General features: G+C 48.1%; 1 protein-coding gene across 1 annotated transcript in view; it reads left to right on the top strand.

Moving 5' to 3' along the window:
- Positions 1 to 24,394, top strand: part of LOC124613839 (LIM/homeobox protein Lhx3-like) — a 159,469-nt gene that overhangs the window by 117,989 nt on the left and 17,086 nt on the right. The window contains exon 3 of the mRNA XM_047142562.1: positions 17,421 to 17,618. Coding sequence (XP_046998518.1) covers positions 17,421 to 17,618 — 198 coding nt within the window. The remainder of the gene's footprint in view (positions 1 to 17,420; positions 17,619 to 24,394) is intronic.

Raw genomic sequence — 24,394 nt, 5'->3', positions numbered from 1 at the left:
TGGCCGTGCGGTTCTAGGCGCTACAGTCTGGAACCGCGTGACCGCTACGGTCGCAGGTTCGAATCCTGCTTCGGGCATGGATGTGTGTGATGTCCTTAGGTTAGTTAGGTTTAATTAGTTCTAAGTTCTAGGCGACTAATGACCTCAGAAGTTAAGTCGCATAGTGCTCAGAGCCATTTGAACCTTTTGTAAACAGCTGTTGTGATGGTGATTTGCACAAGCACAAAAACTACGTACACGAGGGCGTGCTGAAAAGTAATGACTTCCAATTTTTTTATGTGAAAACTATTACACCTCTTTAGAGAAAACGAACTTTATTAACATTTTACATGAAACTTCCTGGCAGATTAAAACTGTGTGCCGGACCGAGACCCGAACTCGGGACCTTTGCCTTTCGCGTGCAAGTGCTCTACCATCTGAGCCACCCAAGCACGACTCACGACCCGTCCTCACAGCTTCAATGCTGCCAGTACCCGAGTTCGGGTCTCGGTCCGGCACACAGTCTTAATCTGCCAGAAGTTTCATATCAGCGCACACTGCGCTGCAGAGTGAAAAATCTCATTCTGGAAAGATTTTACATATTTATTCTTCGCGGCGGCGAACACATATCTCCGAATGAGAGACCAGTTTGTTGATGCGGTCACTGTAGGGTGTTTGACTTTGTTAAGAAACACATAACCTCATCTCTGCTTGCACCACTTCATGATTATCAATGTGAAGTCCTCGAAAGTTCAAGTTTCGGAAACGGGTTACGATTGGATGGGGCCAAGTTGGGGCTGTATGCAGGTTGATCGGTGACAGTGAATCCAAGGCGTCGGACTGTTGCAGGTGTCGCATTGTCGTGCTGAAGGAGGCGGTGCTCCATGTGTAGATGAACTCTTAGAAATCTCGCTTTCAGTTCAGTGAGGGTCTTGAACTCACCAATATAGTTACGTTACACACCACCACCTTACACAGAACCATTTAGAGTTCCCTATCGGCAGAGGGCTGCAAGGTGCCTCAGCGAAGACGGAAAGTCGACCGAGTGATGTGCATGACGTGTAATACTTCAACGTGTATTCAGAACGGAACAAAAGATACAGAGGCGCTTCTTTTCAGCGCGCCCTCGTAGAGTGAACAATGAACTGCAAGTGCACAAGCTTTACTGAGACGACATCGGAGAGAGAATGCAGAAAGCTGAGAACGAGGTTCAGGCAACAGAAAGGGGTGAGGGGGGTGGCAGGCCTCCATGAACCTTACCACATGACTGACCTCGCAAAAAATGGTTCTAATGGCTCTGAGCACTATGGGACTGTGGTCGTCAGTCCCCTAGAACTTAGAACAACTTAAACCTAACTAACCTATGGACAACACACACATCCATGCTCGAGGCAGGATTCGAACCTGCGACCGTAGCGGTCACGCGGTTCCAGACTGAAGCGCGTAGAACCGCACGGCCACACCGGTCGGCGCTGACCTCCCGTTCTATCACGAAATATTCGCGATAGCCCAAACAACCAAAACTGCGATAGAATCCGAGTGATACAACTAATATGCTGCCAAAAGCAATGAGCAGTTAAACATTTTTGCAGCAAAGCGATGAGTGCCTACAGCGAAGAAGCGATTGCGGGCGAGACGGCAGCTGTTGGATCTTCCAAGACCATCTTAAGAATGGGCCGGTGAGGAAGCCGTCAAAGTTTTTGTCGGCTGGTCGTCGTTTCACACTAGTACACCTACACCTTCAAATCAGGCGTACCAGCGAGTAGTTCTCGCCCGTTGACCCATAGAAGTGAACCACTTGCTTTTGTCCCTGAGTTTTCCTGCCCTGGCGCCGTTACAGCCGTCAGAGCGGCGGGCTTTCCTGTATCCCTGCACTTCTCACTACTGAGAAGTAGCTCCGCTCAAAATTAAATTTTTTCAGTGATCGCCCCCGTCGTGAACAAATTATTAATTCATCTCAATTTGTCAGTACCCGAAATCTGTCTTGGCCTTGTTCGTTGCTCCCCGGAAGCACTCGGAACAGCACGCCATTTCATTTAGCACCGCAGTGCGGCGTTTTACGTCCGGAACGACCCTCTCCAGTACGGCAGTATCGTGGTGTCGGCGCTGCTTACCCCATACTTCATTATTTGTTGCTGGTAAGACTGACGTTCGAATGTCCAGTGGCCGTTTGCACAAAATGAGGCGTTAAAAATGAATGTGAACGACAGAAGAGAGGGATGTGGATTCGTCACCAATGTATGCACTAGCTGTACATTCCTGAGGAAATATCGTATGACAACAAGCATGTTTGGCATGTGATTCTTTAATTTTTCCAGGCGAATTTTATGATGAAATAAATTTCGGGTGAACAGTCTGTTATGAGTGTGCATAGGACACAATATTTCGGCAATCGACCACGTTGCCATCATCAGGTGCGCTGATGTACATCAGCGCACCTAATGATGGCAACGTGGTCGATCGCCGAAATATTGTGTCCTATCCTCACTCATACCAGGCTGTTGACCCGAAATTTATTTCGTCACGTTTGGCATGTTTTATTTTATTATGGAGGTGAAATTTTATGTTTGACTGATGTCTTTCGGCTACATTTTGACTACTCAAACATGTAATCCAGTTGCCCATATTTACTTCTGAAGGAGACGTTTTTATAACGTTGAAACCATAATAATAGGGCTATATTAAACCTTCCGGTATGCAACTGATTGGTTGTTTACTATTTCTACAGCCATGTATAAAATTTTTTAAATTATTTGATCATGTATCTTACAAAGTCGCCCCAACGGTGCCTGCTGGCGAAAACTAAGAACGTCTTGCCTGAACTCCTGGAGAACGTTCTGCGCTAACTGCGGGCTGATAACACCATATTAAAGAGATGTATAGGTTCTTTTGAAGAGAGCAAGAATCGTTATCCTTGCTATCATCTAACGAACACACGCGAAAATAGTCAATGACCCGCAGGAACCCTGACGCTAATAGATGTAACATCGCCACAAGTCTTGAAATTGACTCAATTAGGCGAGAAAGTGCTTCTGTGTGTTTCTTAAGGCATGACATATTACACTCGAGCCCTCCTGGTTCATTAGATCCAGTAAAACTACCAAGTCCAGAATGCTACGCTAGGATGTGTCTATGCCATTTTACCGCAGTCATCTTTCTGTCTGGAGTGGTAAATCCACAAGGTACGCAGCAGAGCTTCTGCAAAGTTTGGACGCTAGGAGGAGAGGTACTGGCCGAAGTAAAACTGTATCTTGGAGTAGTGAGCCGTCCTTGGACACACCAGTCGGCAGGGCACTTGCTGCGGAAGAGAATGGTTCAAATGGCTCTCAGCACTATGGGACTTAACATCTACGGTCATCAGTCCCCTAGAACTAAGAACTACTTAAACCTAACTAACCTAAGGACAGCACACAACACCCAGCCATCACGAGGCAGAGAAAAATCCCTGATCCCCCCGGGAAATCGAACCCGGGAACCCGGGCATGGGAAGCGAGAACGCTACCGCACGACCACGAGATGCGGGCTAAGAGAATGGTCCACGGTTGGGACCCGTCAGGAACTTCCAGTAGCACGCATTTTCTGTACGAAAACAACTGAATGATTCGTCGGGACAGTCGAGGTGCGGCATGGAGGGTGAGTGTTCAAATGGTTCAAATGGTTCTGTGCACTATGGGACTTAACATCTGAGGTCATCAGTTCCCTAGAACTTAGAACTACTTAAACCTAACTAACCTAAGGACATCACACACATCCATGCCCGAGGCAGGATTCGAAACTGCGACCGTAGCGGTCACGCGGTTCCAAACTGAAGCGCTTAGAACCGCACGGCCACACCGGCCGGCGGTGAGCGTTCGTCAAACCAGAAACAGATGCGTGGAGGCCTGTGAACACGGCTGTCGTCATCGTGGAAGGCGAGAGTGTGCACAGCTTACTCACACTGCTCACCTAAAATGTTGACATAAGCAACTTGGTTTGTGTTCATGCTAACCTGAACGAATGGACCAAAGTGGTGGTATGAAGCACGCCTCTAAAGCATCAAGAGTCACATCCGGCCTCAAGTTGTGCCTCCACACACTGTGCGTTAAACGCCTCTCTTGGCTGTGGTTGCATCATTTAAAAAGAGGCAAAGTGGCGACTTGCCGGAGCACGCTACGCGCTGCCGTTCAGTTGCAGACCAGTCTCTGTGTTCCCTGGCCCACGGAAGATCTATATTATTAGGTGCCGCTGCGAGAAGTGGCCTTTCGCGAGGTAGCTGATTACAAATACCCATTACATGAAGTTTCTTTTCTAATATTCGCTCAGAAACTGGTTGAGAAATCCACTCACTGAAAGCAGAAATTCCTGTCATGTTTTAAACCGACTGCCGTCAACATTCGTCTCCGTCCCCTGTCGATTAGGATCGTTTTACTATCACTGTCCCCAATCCGCATTACATGGCTGCGAGCGGTACAGTATTCATCGCAAACGCGTTGGACAGCCCGCGTTCATGCAACGACAAACTGGGTAACTACATTCCCGATGCGGCCATTGGGAGGTTGCAACACGGTAGCACCTTTCGGCAATTATGTGACGCCCTACGTCGACGCATCTTACTGCAACGAGTCCATACAACCGACTGGGACGTACACTGTCATCCCCTACGTGACCCTGAGGCGTCACAGCTGCCGTAGAATTTACACAAATGAAACAGCCGTGGTTATTGTTCTCGCTTCTCCTGCAGTGGATCCACACGTTCGTACACGGCAGCCTCAACAGGAGAATCACATTTCTAAAACCAGTGCACACGTTCCAACGCGTCATCGGTTCCATCCTTATCACGTACACAAACGATAACAGTTGCATGAAAATGATTTCCACACTCGTCTAGAACTCTGCTGTGGACTCAACAGCATATCCTCACCAATCAGAATTTCTCTGACGTTCTTTTCACTGATGAAAGTTCCTTCTCAGACGTAAGTAGATACAAGGAACATTCGAGTACGAGAGCTACTTACTTTCTAGATACAATTCGACCTTGAACGTGGTCATTGACTTTGAACACATCACGTCATCAGTGACCCTGAAGGTTGCCTCCATGCAGGGGCAGGTCAATTACCTTCAACCTTTAACACACACCCCACCCCTTCTCCTCTCGTCGTTCCCTCCAACTTCCTTTCCCGCTCTACTCCAATCACATCAAAATATTTCACCAGTCTTTAAAACGAAGTAACCAATCACTAACCCATATTTTACCAGCCATTAAAATCAAGCAGCCAAGCAATATGCATCCCATCTTGTTTTCTGTAGTTCCCACTGAGCAAGCCCATATGTTGCAAGACACAATGGACGCTCAACTTAAATGTTTCCCGACATCTGAATTGTCTGTATTATTTATTTGAATACACTTAGCACTAATTATCTAACTTACACCTTAATCTGCACTTGGTATTGAGAAAACTTCGATCTTTGCGCAAAGCACAAAGGACCTCCAAATCAAATATTTCCGTATCTAAATGCTTGTATTATTTATCAAAATGCAGGGCGGCTCTGAGTCCACAGTTGGATTCAGCGGATTTCTTTCCAGATTACATAGACACCAGTCATTGCAGAAGACATGGCGACAACTTGTACTCCGAGTAATAAATGGAATAATCTTTAGTACGATTTGATTGCGTCTAACGGCGCCACACAGGTCCTCGGTCTGCATTCTGACATAACAGTAGTTTCCAGTCCAGCAGTGCGTGACCTCTACAATACTAAGCAGTGATAGTTGACAGTTTCTCATAGACGATACATTAGTCTTGGTTCAAAACCGACTTCCATCAGCTCACCAAGCACCATTTTAGGGCAAAAAAGATCACGCATCATATTCTACTCAACAAAAAATATAATTGACGTTATTGACCGAGTGGTATAGCTTCCTTTGTTATTACCTTGATCTTGGGATTACCTGTGCGTATGTTTCACTGGTGAACAAAAACGATCGTTCGAGAAAGGACGAGACATTTAAAGATTGGAACTGTAGTGTCAGTCATCCCATGTAGGCTTTCACGGCCGGCGACTCCATCAGTAAACACTTCCGGGCTAAGTTGCCGTGGTCGATCTGTAGAACTTCTTCTCCCTGACGTTTCGTTCTCAACTACGGAGAACATCTTCCGATGTGAGTCGACGATTGGCTGCTAGGAGCTGGGGCCGCCGCTTATATGGAGATCGTAGAGGGCGCTACCGCACGTCACATGGCGTCGATGTGTAGCTATCTCTGGCTATTGTCTGTTCTGTCGATTGCAGGCAATCGATTGTCACGTGATTGATGCAACGTCGACCGCCATATCTTGTCCAATTTTAATCCTTCTTCTTTCCGATTAAAATTGTATTGATGTTCGTGGATTTCAATTGCCTCTCTATACATACGTGTATAATAATGCGACGTCCTCGCTAGCACGCTTGTCTCACCAAATTTTATTTCGTGATCTCCATCCTTAGAAACATGTTCCGCTGCTGCCGATTTGTCGATATGTCCCAAGCGACAGTTTCTTTTGTGCTCCGTCAACCGTGTATTGATGCTTCTTTTTGTAGTTACTATGTAAACCCTGGCACAACTACACGGAATTTTATATACCCCTGGGGTGGCTAGGGGGTGACGAGCATCTTTTGTTGATCTTAGGCATTCACTAATTTTCTTACTAGGTCTGAAAATAGTCTCCACCTGAAACTTGGCTAGTACTTTCCCAATGCGATCCGTGATGTTATGGATGAACGGAAGAAATACTTTTCCAGCTGACGGTTGTAGCTGTCTCCTATTTTTAGGCATTTTTCTACTTGGGTGAAGTGCTCGGTTAATCTCGTTTTTCGTATAATCATTTTTCACAAAAGCCATTCGTAAATGATTTAGTTGTTCTTGTAAGTAGCCTGGTTCACAAATATTATTGGCCCTATCCACTAGTGTTTTTATGACCCCCCTCTTTTGCCTAGGGTGGTGGTTTGAGTTCTTATGGAGATAGCGATCAGTATGTGTACCTTTCCTGTAGACCTTATGGCCTAAGGTCCCATCCACCCGTTTGCTAACTGATACATCCAAAAAGTTAAGTTGTCCATTCTTCTCTTTCTCCATAGTAAATTTGATCTTTGGGTTGATGCTATTTAAGTGCACTAGGAAATCATTCTTCTTCCTCATGATTCCATATTACAAAGGTACCGATACCACTTCGAGGGGCTTTTTTGGCCGACTGCAGTGCTTGATGTTCAAAATATTCCATGAATAAATTCGCAATTGCGGGGCTTAGGGGGCTTCCCATGGCTACCCCATGGGGGGTCATAAAAACACTAGTGGATAGGGCCAATAATATTTGTGAACCAGGCTACTTACAAGAACAACTAAATCATTTACGAATGGCTTTTGCGAAAAATGGTTATACGAAAAACGAGATTAACCGAGCACTGCACCCAAGTAGAAAAATGCCTAAAAATAGGAGACAGCTACAACCGTCAGCTGGAAAAGTATTTCTTCCGTTCATCCATAACATCACGGATCGCATTGGGAAAGTACTAGCCAAGTTTCGGGTGGAGACTATTTTCAGACCTAGTAAGAAAATTAGTGAATGCCTAAGATCAACAAAAGATGCTCGTCACCCCCTAGCCACCCCAGGGGTATATAAAATTCCGTGTAGTTGTGCCAGGGTTTACATAGGAACTACAAAAAGAAGCATCAATACACGGTTGACGGAGCACAAAAGAAACTGTCGCTTGGGACATATCGACAAATCGGCAGTAGCGGAACATGTTTTTAATGATGGAGATCACGAAATAAAATTTGGTGAGACAAGCGTGCTAGCGAGGACGTCGCATTATTATACACGTATGTATAGAGAGGCAATTGAAATCCACGAACATCAATACAATTTTAATCGGAAAGAAGAAGGATTAAAATTGGACAAGATATGGCGGTCGACGTTGCATCAATCACGTGACAATCGATTGCCCGCAATCGAGAGAACAGACGATAGCCAGAGAGAGCTACACATCGAAGCCATGTGATGTGCGGTAGCGCCCTCTACGATCTCCATATAAGCGGCGGCCCCAGCTCCTAGCAGCCAATCGTCGACTCACCTCGGAAGATGTTCTCCGTAGTTGAGAACGAAACGTCAGGGAGAAGAAGTCCTACAGATCGACCACGGCAACTTAGCCCGGAAGTGTTTACTGATGTAGTGTCAGTGCTCTCTAAAATGTTTATGGACTGTGTCACCATTATCAGCCTGTGTATCAGTCGACGTCACGTTTCCCCGCATATAGCACAACATAGCATACTAAAAGTGTCGCGTTTTGGTGTCATTTAAAATGCGTATTCTCATAATACGCAAGTACAGCTTCGAAATGCACCAAATAGGATACGTTAGCTCCGTAAACACTGCCCTGGTTTTCTTATGTCGAAGACAATGATGGACAATGTTCCAAAAAGAGCAAAGTTCTGTATCTGATCATGAACGAAAATTCGATCTTTGTATCAAAATGAAATAGCACTTAAAATTGTCTTTAATATCAACAGTGATTCGGATCCGCCTCGTACTGCAGACCAAAGCTTGCCAATCAGGCTCGCTGGTTCACTGAAGCACAAAGTAGACGCCATTGATCAGCTGAGTTCCACCTTGCTTGCGCTATGTTTCTTGGTTTGGAGTGCTCCCTCGATTATTGGTATACACTTAAGACGGCTTTGCTACACTCTGGATTTGGTTTTTGGTTAGCCATTAACTTCGTGATAAAGAAACAGGCGACGAGAACTTTCTGAACGTCTCTCCCACTGCAGCACAAATCTCGAGTTTCTAAAGTTGTGGCAGCAGCAGTTGCAGCTGCAACAACTTCAACTACAGCAGCAAGAGAACCAGTGGGAGTTCCAGCAGCAACAGCAACAGCAACAGCAGTGGCCATTCTGACAGCAACAGCAGAAATTGCTGTTACAGCTGCCGCAAAACGAACAACAGTCTGCGGCCGCAGTTTGCTCGCCTTCACCTCTGCCTTCGCTTGCTTCGACAAAGTAAACGAAAGGTGGGAGACCTGGGTAGGTCGTTTTGTTTCTCCACTGCAAAGCAAGTCTAATAACGGGCCCACAACGTCACAGTGCACTCCTGCTCTCAACAAGTAATAAACTCTGCAAAATGGTGCAAAAACTACGCCCAGTCACGGACTCCGGTAGTTTGACCTTTTCTGATGTTTGTGGTCTGCTGAATCACTGTTACGATCGTCAATCCCACGTAGTTGCAACTCGACTCAAATTTAACCGGTGCGTCAAGCAACTTACGCAACCACAATGCAGCATGGGGTACTGGCTTGCGAGGCTTAGCAAGTGTGATGTTTTCTGTAAATAGTAATCCGTGATGTTATTATATTGTAGATAGTGTCGAAGCTTCAGAATCGTCTGATACTGCCCTGAGACATGTACTAAAACCTACCAAAGGTCACGAAGTAACAGAATCTGCGCAAGATACATTTCACAACTCCTCTGATGTCAATGTTGTTAGTAGTATTAGTAACTTAGTAACCGTGGTGCTCCAAGAAAAGCAAAAGTAATGAGAAGTAGCAGAAATGAGAACAGCGAGAAATTTAGTTTCAGAATTGATGTGTATGAAGTAGATGAAGTTAAGGAACTTTACTACCTAGACTGTAAAATAACCAATGGCGGACGGAGCAAGAAGGACATAAAAAGCAGACTAGGAGTGGCAAAAAGGATATTTCTGGCCAAAAGAAGTCTACTAGTATAAAATATGGGTCTTAATTTGGGGAAGAAATTTCTGAAAATGCACGTCTGGAGCCCAGCATTGTATGGTAGTGAAACATGGACTCTGGGAAAATCGGAACAGACGAGAATTGATGCATTTGAGATTTGGTGCTCCAGACGAATGTTGAAAATTAGGTGGAACGATAAGGCAAGGAATGAGGGGTTCTGCGCAGAATCGAAGAGGGAAGGAATATATGTAAAACACTAACAAGCAGATGAGACAGTATGATAGACCGAGACCCCATCCGCCTGATAGTCCGGTGACAGGGGGTTTGGTAGTTGGTGCAGTAGCTGGCGATCCACCGCCTTCATCGTTGGTAGACACTGAAATAAATGTAAATGTCGTGTGACTAGGGGTGCAAGTCTCTCGATTGGACTTGCGCGTCGATGGGGATGAAATGATGATGATTAGGACAACACAACACCCAGTCTGTGAGCTGAGAAAATCTCGACCCAGCCGCAAATCGAACCTGGGCCTGTAGGATTGACATTCTGTCGCGCTGACCACTCAGCTACCGGGAGCGGATGTTGGTAGGCAGTGAAGACAGGAAAAAAAAAAAAAAAAAAAAAACCGGTTATTCACTGTTGGCGTGACCCAAAGCGAATGGAGACTCACACAGAAGTTTCTTTCTCATGTTTTTCAAAGGGTCACAGAAATGTTCGTGCTATTGTTACGCGAACGTTTTTATCAGACTGTCCGGTAATTTACGTAACACCCATGTAAGAAAGAGTCAAACTAATTGTTAAATTAGAATGAATTAATTTCTACAGGATTATGAAATGTTGTTTAGTACTTGCGATAACGAATAATTAAGTACTTGCAGGTGGGACTCGGTGGAGAATGAGTGAAGGCCATAAAACGGCTGGGAGTCAGTCCCCTAACCTATTCGCCCCTTGCTCCCCATGCGCGGGAGACGCTGTATTTTATGGAACGAGAGGTAGAAAGAAAGCCACCCTGGCACACAGTGGCTGAAGTCAGCCAATGCGGATGTCATCTCCAGCATGTGTTGGGCGCGAGAGTCTGTTTTTCACGAGCTGTGTCGCCACGGGTTGCGTGTCACTTAATGGCACACTCCAGGAATAGCTGTCGCTATAGAGGGAAACAGCGGGTAGTTAAATGGTTCAAATGGCTCTCAGCACTATGCGACTTAACTTCTGAGGTCATCAGTCGCATAGAACTTAGAACAAATTAAACCTAACTAAGGACATCACACACATCCATGCCCGAGGCAGGATTCGAACCTGCGACCGGAGCGGTCGCTCGGCTCCAGACTGTAGCGCCTAGAACCGCACGGCCACTCCGGCCGGCGGGTAGTTAGACCTCACTATAAAACGTAGGCTATTAAGATAACATCTTAGAAACTGGAATGGAAACGGAAAGTTTGGGGCTTCTTTGAAGATCGTGAGAGCCGACGTTCACCCAGGTGCCACCAAATCAGTTGTTAAAAGAAAAGTAAAACAGGCTACCATTGATTCACGTTAATAACATAGAATTGTGGGTGAGGTGTGTGACTGTGCTTACAGAGATCGTATGGTACTGGCCAGTACACAATACACTCCTGGAAATTGAAATAAGAACACCGTGAATTCATTGTCCCAGGAAGGGGAAACTTTATTGACACATTCCTGGGGTCAGATACATCACATGATCACACTGACAGAACCACAGGCACATAGACACAGGCAACAGAGCATGCACAATGTCGGCACTAGTACAGTGTATATCCACCTTTCGCAGCAATGCAGGCTGCTATTCTCCCATGGAGACGATCGTAGAGATGCTGGATGTAGTCCTGTGGAACGGCTTGCCATGCCATTTCCACCTGGCGCCTCAGTTGGACCAGCGTTCGTGCTGGACGTGCAGACCGCGTGAGACGACGCTTCATCCAGTCCCAAACATGCTCAATGGGGGACAGATCCGGAGATCTTGCTGGCCAGGGTAGTTGACTTACACCTTCTAGAGCACGTTGGGTGGCACGGGATACATGCGGACGTGCATTGTCCTGTTGGAACAGCAAGTTCCCTTGCCGGTCTAGGAATGGTAGAACGATGGGTTCGATGACGGTTTGGATGTACCGTGCACTATTCAGTGTCCCCTCGACGATCACCAGTGGTGTACGGCCAGTGTAGGAGATCGCTCCCCACACCATGATGCCGGATGTTGGCCCTGTGTGCCTCGGTCGTATGCAGTCCTGATTGTGGCGCTCACCTGCACGGCGCCAAACACGCATACGACCATCATTGGCACCAAGGCAGAAGCGACTCTCATCGCTGAAGACGACACGTCTCCATTCGTCCCTCCATTCACGCCTGTCGCGACACCACTGGAGGCGGGCTGCACGATGTTGGGGCGTGAGCGGAAGACGGCCTAACGGTGTGCGGGACTGTAGCCCAGCTTCATGGAGACGGTTGTGAATGGTCCTCGCCGATACCCCAGGAGCAACAGTGTCCCTAATTTGCTGGGAAGTGTCGGTGCGGTCCCCTACGGCACTGCGTAGGATCCTACGGTCTTGGCGTGCATCCGTGTGTCGCTGCGGTGTGGCGACAACATCGATGTACTGTGGAGACCTCACGCCCCACGTGTTGAGCAATTCGGCGGTACGTCCACCCGGCCTCCCGCATGCCCACTATACGCCCTCGCTCAAAGTCCGTCAACTGCACATACGGTTCACGTCCACGCTGTCGCGGCATGCTACCAGTGTTAAAGACTACGATGGAGCTCCGTATGCCACGGCAAACTGGCTGACACTGACGGCGGCGGTGCACAAATGCTGCGCAGCTAGCGCCATTCGACGGCCAACACGGCGGTTCCTGGTGTTTCCGCTGTGCCGTGCGTGTGATCATTGCTTGTACAGCCCTCTCGCAGTGTCCGGAGCAAGTATGGTGGGTCTGACACACCGGTGTCAGTGTGTTTATTTTTCCATTTCCAGGAGTGTAGTTGGCAGAGAGAGAGATTCAGTCAGACATATTTTGGAGCGCCAACATTAACAAGTTTTAAATGAGAAGGGAGACCAGCGTCTTGCAAGACGTCACCTTACTGGTCGGCACTGGCAAGAAACAGTAATCAACCAACCAAAACCATGCGATGCCGAAAAACACGGTGCACAGAGTTCTACTTGCCTGAAGTGTTACGCAGATTGTCACTTCTCAGGCAGGCATCTGCATGGGCAGACTTCACTTCTAGACGACCAGGATACAGGCTTGTCAGGGGCTCCGTGGATGAGACGGAGAGCCACACCAGCCGATACTGAGGACAGACCCATCGTCTCTAAGACAGCCTGCAGGAAATGGTGCTCGACTCCGTCAAATGCGTGGTCCAGGTGAACCGCACGAGGGCGGCTTCTGACACGCCACCATATCTCTGTAAGAGCTTAACGCCGTGTGTACATTACTGCCAATTCCCAGACATGTTGGGTCGGAGTGAACGGCATCCTTGACAGTAGCGAGGAAGGAAGTATGTGTGCGAACAGCTTGTAATCCGAAGTCACTAACGTCAACGGAGGCAAGTCATGCCGTACACACCCCTGTTTGGCTTTGGCACAGGGATTACCACGCCTTCCAAAAACTCGTGGGCGGGGGAGGGGGGGGGGGAGGCGGGGGAGACACGAAAATCCGGATCCCGGAGTTAGAAGCACATCTGCCGCCAAACTTCCACCCATCAAGTCAGAAAAAGTGCTATAAAATTCATGCAGAAGACCATCAAGTGTAGGGGATTTATTTGTCGCACTCCGGGAAAGGACCATGCGCATTTCCTCCAGTGTGACGGCGTCAAAGAATGTAGCGTCTCCTTGTGCCCTACCCGAAGGCCGCAGGTCGTATACGACGTCCTCAATGTCATTACTTGGCCATTGAACTGCCAGATAGAGAATGCGGTAATAAGCTGTGATGACACGGTAGATGGCGGTGTGCATCTCTGCACGTTGCCCGTCCGCCGCAATAACTGCCGTGATAAGTCTCCTCTTACGATGTTTCCGTTCTCTGATAAGGTGATAGGGAGAAGAACGTTCATCTGGGATGGAATCTTGTAGTCTCGTTCGAACTCCTGTACCATCCGATCTGGCAGCCGTGATGTGCAGCAGCCGAGCCTGTCTCCGGTGAACGGCCGTTTGGCACTCCGGCGAAGGCTGTTGCGACGTTGGTTCCCTCAAGACCGCGTAGTAAAACTCAGAGGTCGATCGTTGCCAAAGTGCCCTGTCTAGTCCATACGCCACGAGCGTGCAGCCAGTAGCTGGTTTGGCGCAGTGTGTCCACCATCGTATCGTGGGATCATAGGTATGACGTCGTCGTCCACATTTCTGCCAGGTATGAGCGACGGTTAGACAGAAAGCGTCTTACGGGAGAATGTTGACGGTAAGAGTCCGTGTTGCTCGTCTGTTGTCGTGGCAGGGTCATGGAGCAGATGAAGGCCTGATGGTAGGTGAATGCAGTGGGCCACAGCTCGTCACCGACGGTGGCTGCTCGAAGACCTAGGTGAATGCAGTGGGCCACAGCTCGGCACCGACGGTGGCTGCTCGAAGACCTCGGGAAACATAAATCCTCCCCAACCTGCTGGCCGAGTGGCTGATGAAATGTGTATATCCACATCATGTATCGTGCAAAGCGAGGTCGCCGACCATCGTACGAAGGACCGGACACGGGACATGGTGAGGGATCTGATCCTCAGGGCGTAAGAAGCTGCTGAAGTTCGCGCCCACTACTAAGTGCTCTGTAGCGCCGAAGAAACAATGAAGATACTTCAGTAGAGTAGTAGCTTGTTCGCTCTACGCTGATGGTGAGCGCAACGCCTGCCGCTGATGGCAATACTGAATATCCGTTGTTTCTATGCCATCGCGTAGTAATACGGCTGTACCATGAACGTCGTCGGTAATTGGGTTCACGTAAGACGTGTATCCATAAACATCCAAGCGCAGATCAGGCGGTACCTCATGTAGAAGCACGACATCAATGTCCGACACCCGAATCACCTCCTTTAACAGCTGGAGTTTTATCGCGAAACTAATGCCGTTGACATTGACTGTACCTATCCGATACACCTGGGTCATTGGCTAGTCTCTCCAGGCATTCAGAGTGAACCATGCCCTTCCTGCCCCCACCCCTAACAAGTCCGCGATTGACCGCCATAAATGACGATCCCTCGACAGCCGGTAGCGGTCATGTACGTCTGAATGTGTTTGTGCAGTTTGATTCGCACCTGGCGCACTCCGTTCAGAACAGGATACGTCTCGGACGTGTGCCACTTTTCTTCCACGTAACTAAGTACTTCCCCGTACGGCCGCAGCATAGCCGGAACTTCAAACGGCAGCTCAATGATTCGTATGTTCCGAACTCCGAGTCCTGCATGGTCGGCACTCACTACTCTGCCGGCCGAGTGGTGGAAACGAGATCCTACGGTGGAACGGCGATGTGACACGGGTACATACAGTACCCTCCGATAGGGTGGCTTCCTGAGTACAAATGTAGTTGTAGATGTAGATGAAGAAAGCTGCAACAGGTACTTTGCTACAGCATAAGCAGTCACATATACACTCCTGGAAATTGAAATAAGAACACCGTGAATTCATTGTCCCAGGAAGGGGAAACTTTATTGACACATTCCTGGGGTCAGATACATCACATGATCACACTGACAGAACCACAGGCACATAGACACAGACAACAGAGCATGCACAATGTCGGCACTAGTACAGTGTATATCCACCTTTCGCAGCAATGCAGGCTGCTATTCTCCCATGGAGACGATCGTAGAGATGCTGGATGTAGTCCTGTGGAACGGCTTGCCATGCCATTTCCACCTGGCGCCTCAGTTGGACCAGCGTTCGTGCTGGACGTGCAGACCGCGTGAGACGACGCTTCATCCAGTCCCAAACATGCTCAATGGGGGACAGATCCGGAGATCTTGCTGGCCAGGGTAGTTGACGTACACCTTCTAGAGCACGTTGGGTGGCATGGGATACATGCGGACGTGCATTGTCCTGTTGGAACAGCAAGTTCCCTTGCCGGTCTAGGAATGGTAGAACGATGGGTTCGATGACGGTTTGGATGTACCGTGCACTATTCAGTGTCCCCTCGACGATCACCAGTGGTGTACGGCCAGTGTAGGAGATCTCTCCCCACACCATGATGCCGGGTGTTGGCCCTGTGTGCCTCGGTCGTATGCAGTCCTGATTGTGGCGCTCACTGCACGGCGCCAAACACGCATACGACCATCATTGGCACCAAGGCAGAAGCGACTCTCATCGCTGAAGACGACACATCTCCATTCGTCCCTCCATTCACGCCTGTCGCGACACCACTGGAGGCGGGCTGCACGATGTTGGGGCGTGAGCGGAAGACGGCCTAACGGTGTGCGGGACCGTAGCCCAGCTTCATGGAGACGGTTGCGAATGGTCCTCGCCGATACCCCAGGAGCAACAGTGTCCCTAATTTGCTGGGAAGTGGCGGTGCGGTCCCCTACGGCACTGCGTAGGATCCTACGGTCTTGGCGTGCATCCGTGCGTCGCTGCGGTCCGGTCCCAGGTCGACGGGCACGTGCACCTTCCGCCGACCACTGGCGACAACATCGATGTACTGTGGAGACCTCACGCCCCACGTGTTGAGCAATTCGGCGGTACCTCCACCCGGCCTCCCGCATGCCCACTATACGCCCTCGCTCAAAGTCCGTCAACTGCACATACGGTTCACGTCCACGCTGTCGTGGCATGCTGCCAGTGTTAAAGACTGCGATGGAGCTCCGTGTGCCACGGCAAACTGGCTGACACTGACGGCGGCGGTGCACAAATGCTGCGCAGCTAGCGCCATTCGACGGCCAACACCGCGGTTCCTGGTGTGTCCGCTGTGCCGTGCGTGTGATCATTGCTTGTACAGCCCTCTCGCAGTGTCCGGAGCAAGTATGGTGGGTCTGACACACCGGTGTCAATGTGTTCTTTTTTCCATTTCCAGGAGTGTATTTTGTCATACCTGTACAACTCATTTAACGAAATATAATTAAAAATGAGTCCATTAAAAACGCATTTACAAAAAATACATCTAGGTAACAGTCTCAAAAAGCAAAAGACTGAAAGATTTTGTTTCTTGTAAGCTCTCTGTATTACGTTCAACCTAAAAATAAAAAAGTAAGAATAAAAAATTATTTACTCATCCTTTGAAACAATGGAAAATCCAGCATGAAATACCGACAACATTATGAAAATTATAGACTACTACTCACCACATACTGGAGATGTTGAATGACAGAGAGGCGCAACAAAAGGGCTGCTAAACAAGTAAGCTTTCGGCCAAAAGGCCTTCTTGTGAATTAGACAGCATACACACATACACACATTCACGCAAACGTAGATCACACAGACATGACCACTGTCTCTCGCTGCCGAAGCCAGACTTTAGGTAAACGGTAGGAAAAATATGCAATTTTACAGAAAATAAGCACGGTGTGAACCTTACCCTATAATTGTCTCTAATATCATTCACATTTTGAGAACATATTGTACTGTTTCACTCTAACACGTCAAGTCCTGCGCGTCTAGAATTACGTTCTGCCGACGTGTTACTAATACATGTACTTGACTAGTCTTCATGTGGCAGAGAGTTCATGGAAACATTTTCAGACTATTTCTCCACTGGCCCACTTTCTTTCCGTGCGACCTCTAATTCTCCTTACTTTATGACGGCTGTCATTTCTCTCTGTGTCCGGCAGGCCCGTCGGGGGCGGGCTCGTTCCTGAATGCTGACAGCTGCGGCAGCGACACGGAGGCGGCGGGGGCGGCGGCGGGGGCGGCGGGCGGCCCGCACGACCACCACTTCCTGCCCATCAAGCAGGAGGTGCTCGACGACGACTTCTACAAGCACCACTCGCACCAGCACCAGCCGCCGCCGCCGCACACCTTCCCGCAGGGTAAGGGACACTGCGACAGACGACGAGTTTGTGGGATACTTGGTTCGATTCTCGCCACCTTTGTTACTAAACTTCCACCAAACACTTGTATCGTTACAGCGAATCATGTTTCTTCGGAAGGGAATAATAAGAGTAATGGTAAACATTGTGGTACGCTTGTGACGTTCTGTAGTCACAATTCAACGACTAACTGATCATTTATTTCTGGGTGGAGGACCAGTCACATGTTTAAGATTGACTGACACCATGAGAGAGTCGTCAGAGATGAAGAGGGTTCACGCAACGACTTCACTGGGAGATTCGGACGAGAGAATAGAACTCGATACTAGGGTTGTATCGACCTCTGATTTTCTCCCTGAGGGGGGTGCAGTGAAAGAACTACTCGTTCATTCGGCCACGGAAACCCAGGTCCACAAACAGAGATCACCGAGCGCATCATACACCCTCCAACGATTGGCTCCTGCGGACGTCTTCCCCGGTTGACGACCTGTCCTGCAACGACGCAGGAAACACGGATGACTCAAGGTCACCCTCATTTGTTGTTTTCCTTGACTTCGACACAGCCCTTTCCGGTCCCTTGGGCAGACACATCACGCAGATGGCTCCCGTCACCAGTACACAGCAGAAAATGACTGCTGGTTCAACTTTGGTCATCCAGCTCGCAAGTACCCTACCACAGCCATGGCTAACTTCTGGACAACAATGAAGAAGATCCTACGCCCACTGTGGTGGATGAGGGGAGGGGTGTCTCCTCACACACTTTGGCCCCTGCCGAGCACCAGCAGGAGACGGCGCGGCCACAGAGTGCAGATGGCAGGTCACATGATCTGCACACCCAAAGCTCAGCGACCATCAACGTTAACACCATTCAGACATTTACGAAGTTGTCCTTGCTCCAAGGCATGCTCAATACAGTAGACATCGACATTGCCAAGAGGTCTAAGTCGACGATTTCCCAGGTATATCCGGTTATACAGCTCATGTGCCCCACGCTTTGCCAATAACGAGCGGTGTTTCAGCTCTACTCAGAGAGGGCCTCGAGAATGACGTGGTACGTTATCTACAATACGCTTTGAGGAGTGACTGTAACAGTGCTAAAAGTCCAGTTTATCCATGTGTATGTCCCTTCTAGAAAGAATGACGTCGCGAACGATCGCTCTTCTTCGCGGAAGGAGTAGCACTGCTCTTTCAGGGCAGGCACGACGATTTTGTGTTATGTGGCGATTCCAGTAGCGTCCAGTCGCCTAAAGATCTGCTGCTGCGCCATTCGCCATGCCCCAAAGTTACGGTACTCATCAGCGATCTCCATCTGGTACATACATGGGAACATGTCCATAGAAATTGGCCAGGATCCACTCATTTTACGTGTCACTCGTCAAGTCAATTTGACAGCATCTACATTTCTCGTTCTCTCACGGCAACAGTGAGCGACGCGGAGGCATGATCAATAGCCTTCTTAATTCACGAGGCCTATTTATCCACCGTAACACTTCGTCGCCAATGGATGTTGTGCAGCTGACATCCCTGGAAGTTAAAAAAAAAATGGTTCAAATGGCTCTGAGCACTATGGGACTTAACTTCTGAGGTCATCAGTCCCCTAGAACTTAGAACTACTTAAACCTAACTAACCTAAGGATATCACACACACCCATGCCTGAGGCAGTATTCGAACCTGCGACCGTAGCGGTCGCGCGGCTCCAGACTGCAGCGCCTAGAACCGCACGGCCACTCCGGCCGGCCTGGAAGTTAAACCTCGCTTGTCTCGCCTCTTCAGATTGTCGATGTACCATTGTAGCTAGTGCGTCCACAGCCTCCCATTGTGTCCTACACTGATCAGCTGGCGCTTAAACTGCCCAGCGAAGAACGTTAAATACCGCCTTCGCAAAATGTACCCCCTTGTCACCCACGCCGGACTGGCTATTGACAGTACACCATGTGAAAGCACAGATCATAGCCCATAAGCCCCGACATCTTCAAGGGGCGATCGTCGGGGGACGAACACGTGACAGACTAGCAACGGAATGACCCACCACTCGAGAACGTAAATCACAACGAAGGGAGCTGATGTAGGCCATCACCACCGCAGATGGCCGTCTCCTCAACACGCGAAGTTGCAGCAGCCTTGGTCGACCATTACACACGACTTTATTCAGCCCAGTGTTTCAACCCGACGACGCTGGCAAGAGTCTCGCGACTGGTTTGTGGCACTGTTCAACAAGACTTACAAACTAAATTACTGTCGACGCAATAGGTAAAGGAGCATCGAACAAGTCTCCTGGCGGCGATAGACTCCCCATGGAGTTATATACAATATTTAAGTACCCACTGGCTCTCAAGATGACGTCTGTCGGGAGCTTATGTCCCCCGCGGTGCCGCTCCCTGCAGCCTTCGTCGAACGAATGATTATAGCGGTCCACAAACCGACAGTTGGCATTCGAGTACACGATTACCGCCTACTGGCACTCCTCAACTACAACATGAAGATATGCACCAGCCTGTTAAAGATCTGTATACGGCTGACCATGCCTCAAGGCATCTCACCAGATCAGCTTCCCTAGTGAGCACCAATAACATCCACACAGCACTGTGTCGATACCGTGAGAAATACTCCTAGCCAGAGCACACCACATCTCGGGAGCAGTGCGATCATTAGATTTTAGCTTTTGATAGAATGGATCAAGTGTACCTGAGTCCATTCTACAACACACGCAGTAGCCACAGCAGTTCATAGACGTCGTGATGTGCCTCTTCTGAGGGGCGACCCCATAGTAGCACATCAATGGATGTCTCTTGCAGTCCCTCCCAATTTCCAGATCTGTGCGTCAAGGCTGCCTCCTGCCGACTCTGCTCTACACTCTGCCACTGGACCGCTCCTTCGTGGACTCCGTCAACGCCTCACTGGATTAATGTTACGAGGCACTACATTTCGCTGTACAGAATATACAGACGGCCTGGTTCTTGTGTTCAGCAACAGTGACCATGTAGCCAACGTACTAGAATGGACTGACACATATGGTGTGGCATCTGGCAGCTGTCTCAGTGTCACCAAATCGGTCGCCATGAACAAAGGACACAGGTTAGTCCCGGCGTGTGTCCGTCCCCTACAGCCTCTCCACGACGTGTGGTGTAATGCGGCCCTTCACTACAGCCGCTTGTTACAAAAAAAATCGGGTCGCCAACCTCCTCATGTTTGGGCCTCAACATTCTTCAGAGGACACACTTCGTGAATTTTTACCTCGCATCACACATTCCACACATAGTGCATGTACATCCAATACTGTTAATGATGGCTCGACGTATATTATTTGGAGCCTACGTCAGAACAGGTACGTTTTCAAAATCAGTTATGAATCGCTGACCCTCCCCCCAGACAAGGGAGGTCTTAGCATAGTCCATGTCCACGAGAGTGCAGCAGCCCTGTTTGTCAGCTCACACACAAGCAGTGGCGCCACCGCCCGGAAAGTTTGACAGGTTTGCTGCTGGACCCCGCCTCTGCCCTCCCTTATGCCCCCACTGACGATGCAAGACCTTTCTATTACTTTGGTCACTTTTACCTTGAACAAAGTTATGTCCTTATCGCACTATCAACATCGAAACAGGAGATGACAAGGGAGATATACCGCATCCTACAACAGAAGCGGCCACCAAACATCGTGAAGGCCAAGAACCCTCTTGTTAGTTGGAGGGCGGCGTGGCGGACGATAGATTCAGTTACACTGGGTGCAGACGTCCGGTGAACACGGTACATCACAGTTAATAGTAAACAGGGCACCTGATTACGCTACCACCAGATACATTTGGCGGACTCGTCTCTATGTAAGGAATGCGGAGTACCAGATATTGACGAGCACCCTCTCAAATGTGGCGCAGCGGGTGTATGGCGCTTGGTGTAACAGATTTTGCAATACTTCCTGCATCAGGCCATACCGTACCTTGGCTTCCACTTTTTCCTGATGAACTGTATTTCCCGTGCATCAAAACCAACATAGGCACGTGGATCTGTGGGCACACGTTGAACTATTTATTTCACGATGGTCCTAAGGAAGTACTGAATTTTTGGATCCACCTACAAGAATGTCACTCCAAGATTGCACGGAAACCAAAATACAGGCAATATGTTTCTAATAAGCTGGATGATCAACAGGTAGGAGAAGATACGCATTGACTGACCTGACGAGAACACGTCTGGCTTTCGCTGGACTAACGTATGACGTGAGCGAACACATACGTAGATCATCAATAGTAAGGTGAGCAGCTGCGCACCATTGTGGTGCGTCGTACTCCGAAGCACATTTTCCGTTTCCCCATGTATATTGCCCGGGCGTAGAAAAGTCCCGAGGTCTTTTGTTTTGTTTACTTATTTCAAATGGTTCAAGTGGCTGACCAATATGGGACAACATCTGAGGTCATCAGTCCCCTAGACTTACAAGGGAACCTCCCCATCGCACCCCCCTCAGATTTAGTTATCAGTTGGCACGGTGGATAGGCCTTGATAAACTAAACACAGATCAGTTGAGAAAACAGGAAGAAGTTGTGTGGAACTGTGGAAAAATAAGCAAAATACACAAACTGAGTAGTCCATGGGCCACATAAGCAACATCATGGACAACGAGACCTCAGGAGCGCCGTGGTCACGTGGTAGCGTGAGCAGCTGTAGATCGAGAGGTCCTTGGTTCAAGTCTTCCCTCGAGTGAAAGTTTTACTTTCTTTATTTTTGCACAGTTATTGTCTGTCCGTTCGTTCATTGACGTCTCTGTTCACTGTAATAAGTTTAGTGTCTGTGTTTTGCGACCGCATCGCAAAACCGTGCGATTAGTAGACGAAAGGACGTGCCTCTCCAATGGGAACCGAAAACATTTGATCGCAAGGTCATAGGTCAACCGATTCCTCCACAGGAAAACCCACACTGGTGACGGCATGTGCGTCACATGACAGGAATATGTTGTCGACCCACCTAACTTGTACACTTGGCGAATGGGTAAAAAGATTCTTCTACCTTGCCCGATTTAGGTTTTCTTGTGGATGTGACAATCACTCCCAAAAAAGTGACGAAAACATAAGAGTTTGTCACATAAACTGAAAATAAAAAATGTATATTTTGCTTATTTTTTCACAGTTCCACACAACTTCTTCCTGTTTTCTCCATTGATCTGTGTTCAGTTTTTCAAGGCCTATCCACTGTGCCAACTTATAACTAAATCTGAGGGGGGTGCGATGGGGAGGTTCCCTTGTTAGAACTACTGAAACCTAACTAACCTAAGGACGTCACACACATCCATGCCCGAGGCAGGATTAGAACCTGTGACCGTAGCAGCAGCGCGGTTCCGGACTGAACAGCCTAGAACCGCTTGGCCAAAACGGCCGGCGTTTACTTACTTCGGGATGCGATGCTAGTTGAGCGTATTCTTGTTATGGTATAAAATAAGGGAAAAGGTCCCGTTATTGAGTTCCCCTCGCCACTTCTAATACCATGACGGCGAGGTAGATGCCGTGGCTTGGACGTGGGTAACGGCCTTTGCACATTCTTCCCTCCCTTCCCCCTCTCCACGCCACTTTCCTGAAAAAGAAAAAGAAAAAGGAGTGGTAGAATAGTGAAAAAAATACCTCCGTGATCGTTGGATGAATCCTGCCTATCTTTTTTTTTAAATTTAGTATTTCTTCAACAAAGAAATAAAGAAAACGTTGACAGTTGAACAGATGGTCCGTAGGTCAACAGCTTTAGCCGGCTGCGTTAATGCTGCTACTCTTGTGTTGTATCCAACATGCTCGTAAAACTTCGAATCTCGATTTCTTGAAAACGCTTGAGAAGCGTTTAGTACAAGAGGTGTACTTTCTAGAGCTACATAAACACTACAACCGTTCACTTACTCTGTTATTTGTAGTTTCTACAATATTCATATTTCTTAAATCTGTCCGATATCCTCTAAGGTGGGGCATCAAACAGCCGCCGTTAAAAAAAATTTTCAGATTACTACAGTATCTTATAAAAGTTTATCTTGATTCCTTACTTCCCTCTATTGTCAGTTTCGGTGCAAGTTTACGCTATTATACACTCCAGTATACGAGACTCAGTCGAATTATTTGAAAGATTCGGGGCAACGTCGTTATAAGGAACGCTGTGCGTTACCAGACGACGTTCACAGAAGAATTTTTACCGATGCTTGGAACGTATTTGGTTGTACGATGTAATTCTTGATCGAAAAGTCTATGCGTCTTCTACGCGCTTCTAACACGTATTCCTTCTACATTTTTTTCCGTAGAAATTGTGAAATTTTTTTTGGGATGAGGAATTTCCTTGCCTGACTTTTACTTCATTTTAAATATTTCTTTCTATACAAATGTCGTTAAAACCGAGTCAAAGAAAGTGCTAATCCTCAATCATTTTTTTTAATTTTATTATTTCTTTCATGACCTATAAATGGTCTACTCGCACATTAACTTCTTAAGCTAGCTTGTCCCCGCCCCCCCTTTCTTTTTACTAAAACACAAGGTTTATCCGTGGCGGTGGTGGTCACAGTTGTAGTAAATATTTTGTACATTACAGGGGTAAATGTGCGAGTATTAAGCGTAAAATTAAAACAAAGAGTCACTCGAAGTAGCACTTTATCCTTTGGTTGTTTCTCTTTAATAGCTCTGTATGCACATTTCCATAAATTGCAGTACAATCTCCCCCAGTGAAATAGCTTCGGAAAAAGGAATTCAGTATTCCGGTCACGTCTCCATTCATCTTCGTTTCGATATCGCAATGATCATAGAGTGCCTACACAGATGGATTT

Source organism: Schistocerca americana, chromosome 4 (assembly GCF_021461395.2).
Source record: "Schistocerca americana isolate TAMUIC-IGC-003095 chromosome 4, iqSchAmer2.1, whole genome shotgun sequence".
NCBI lineage: Eukaryota > Metazoa > Arthropoda > Insecta > Orthoptera > Acrididae > Schistocerca > Schistocerca americana.
The sequence above is the reverse complement of the archived record's forward strand: the minus strand, read 5'-3'. Positions and strand labels throughout refer to the sequence as shown.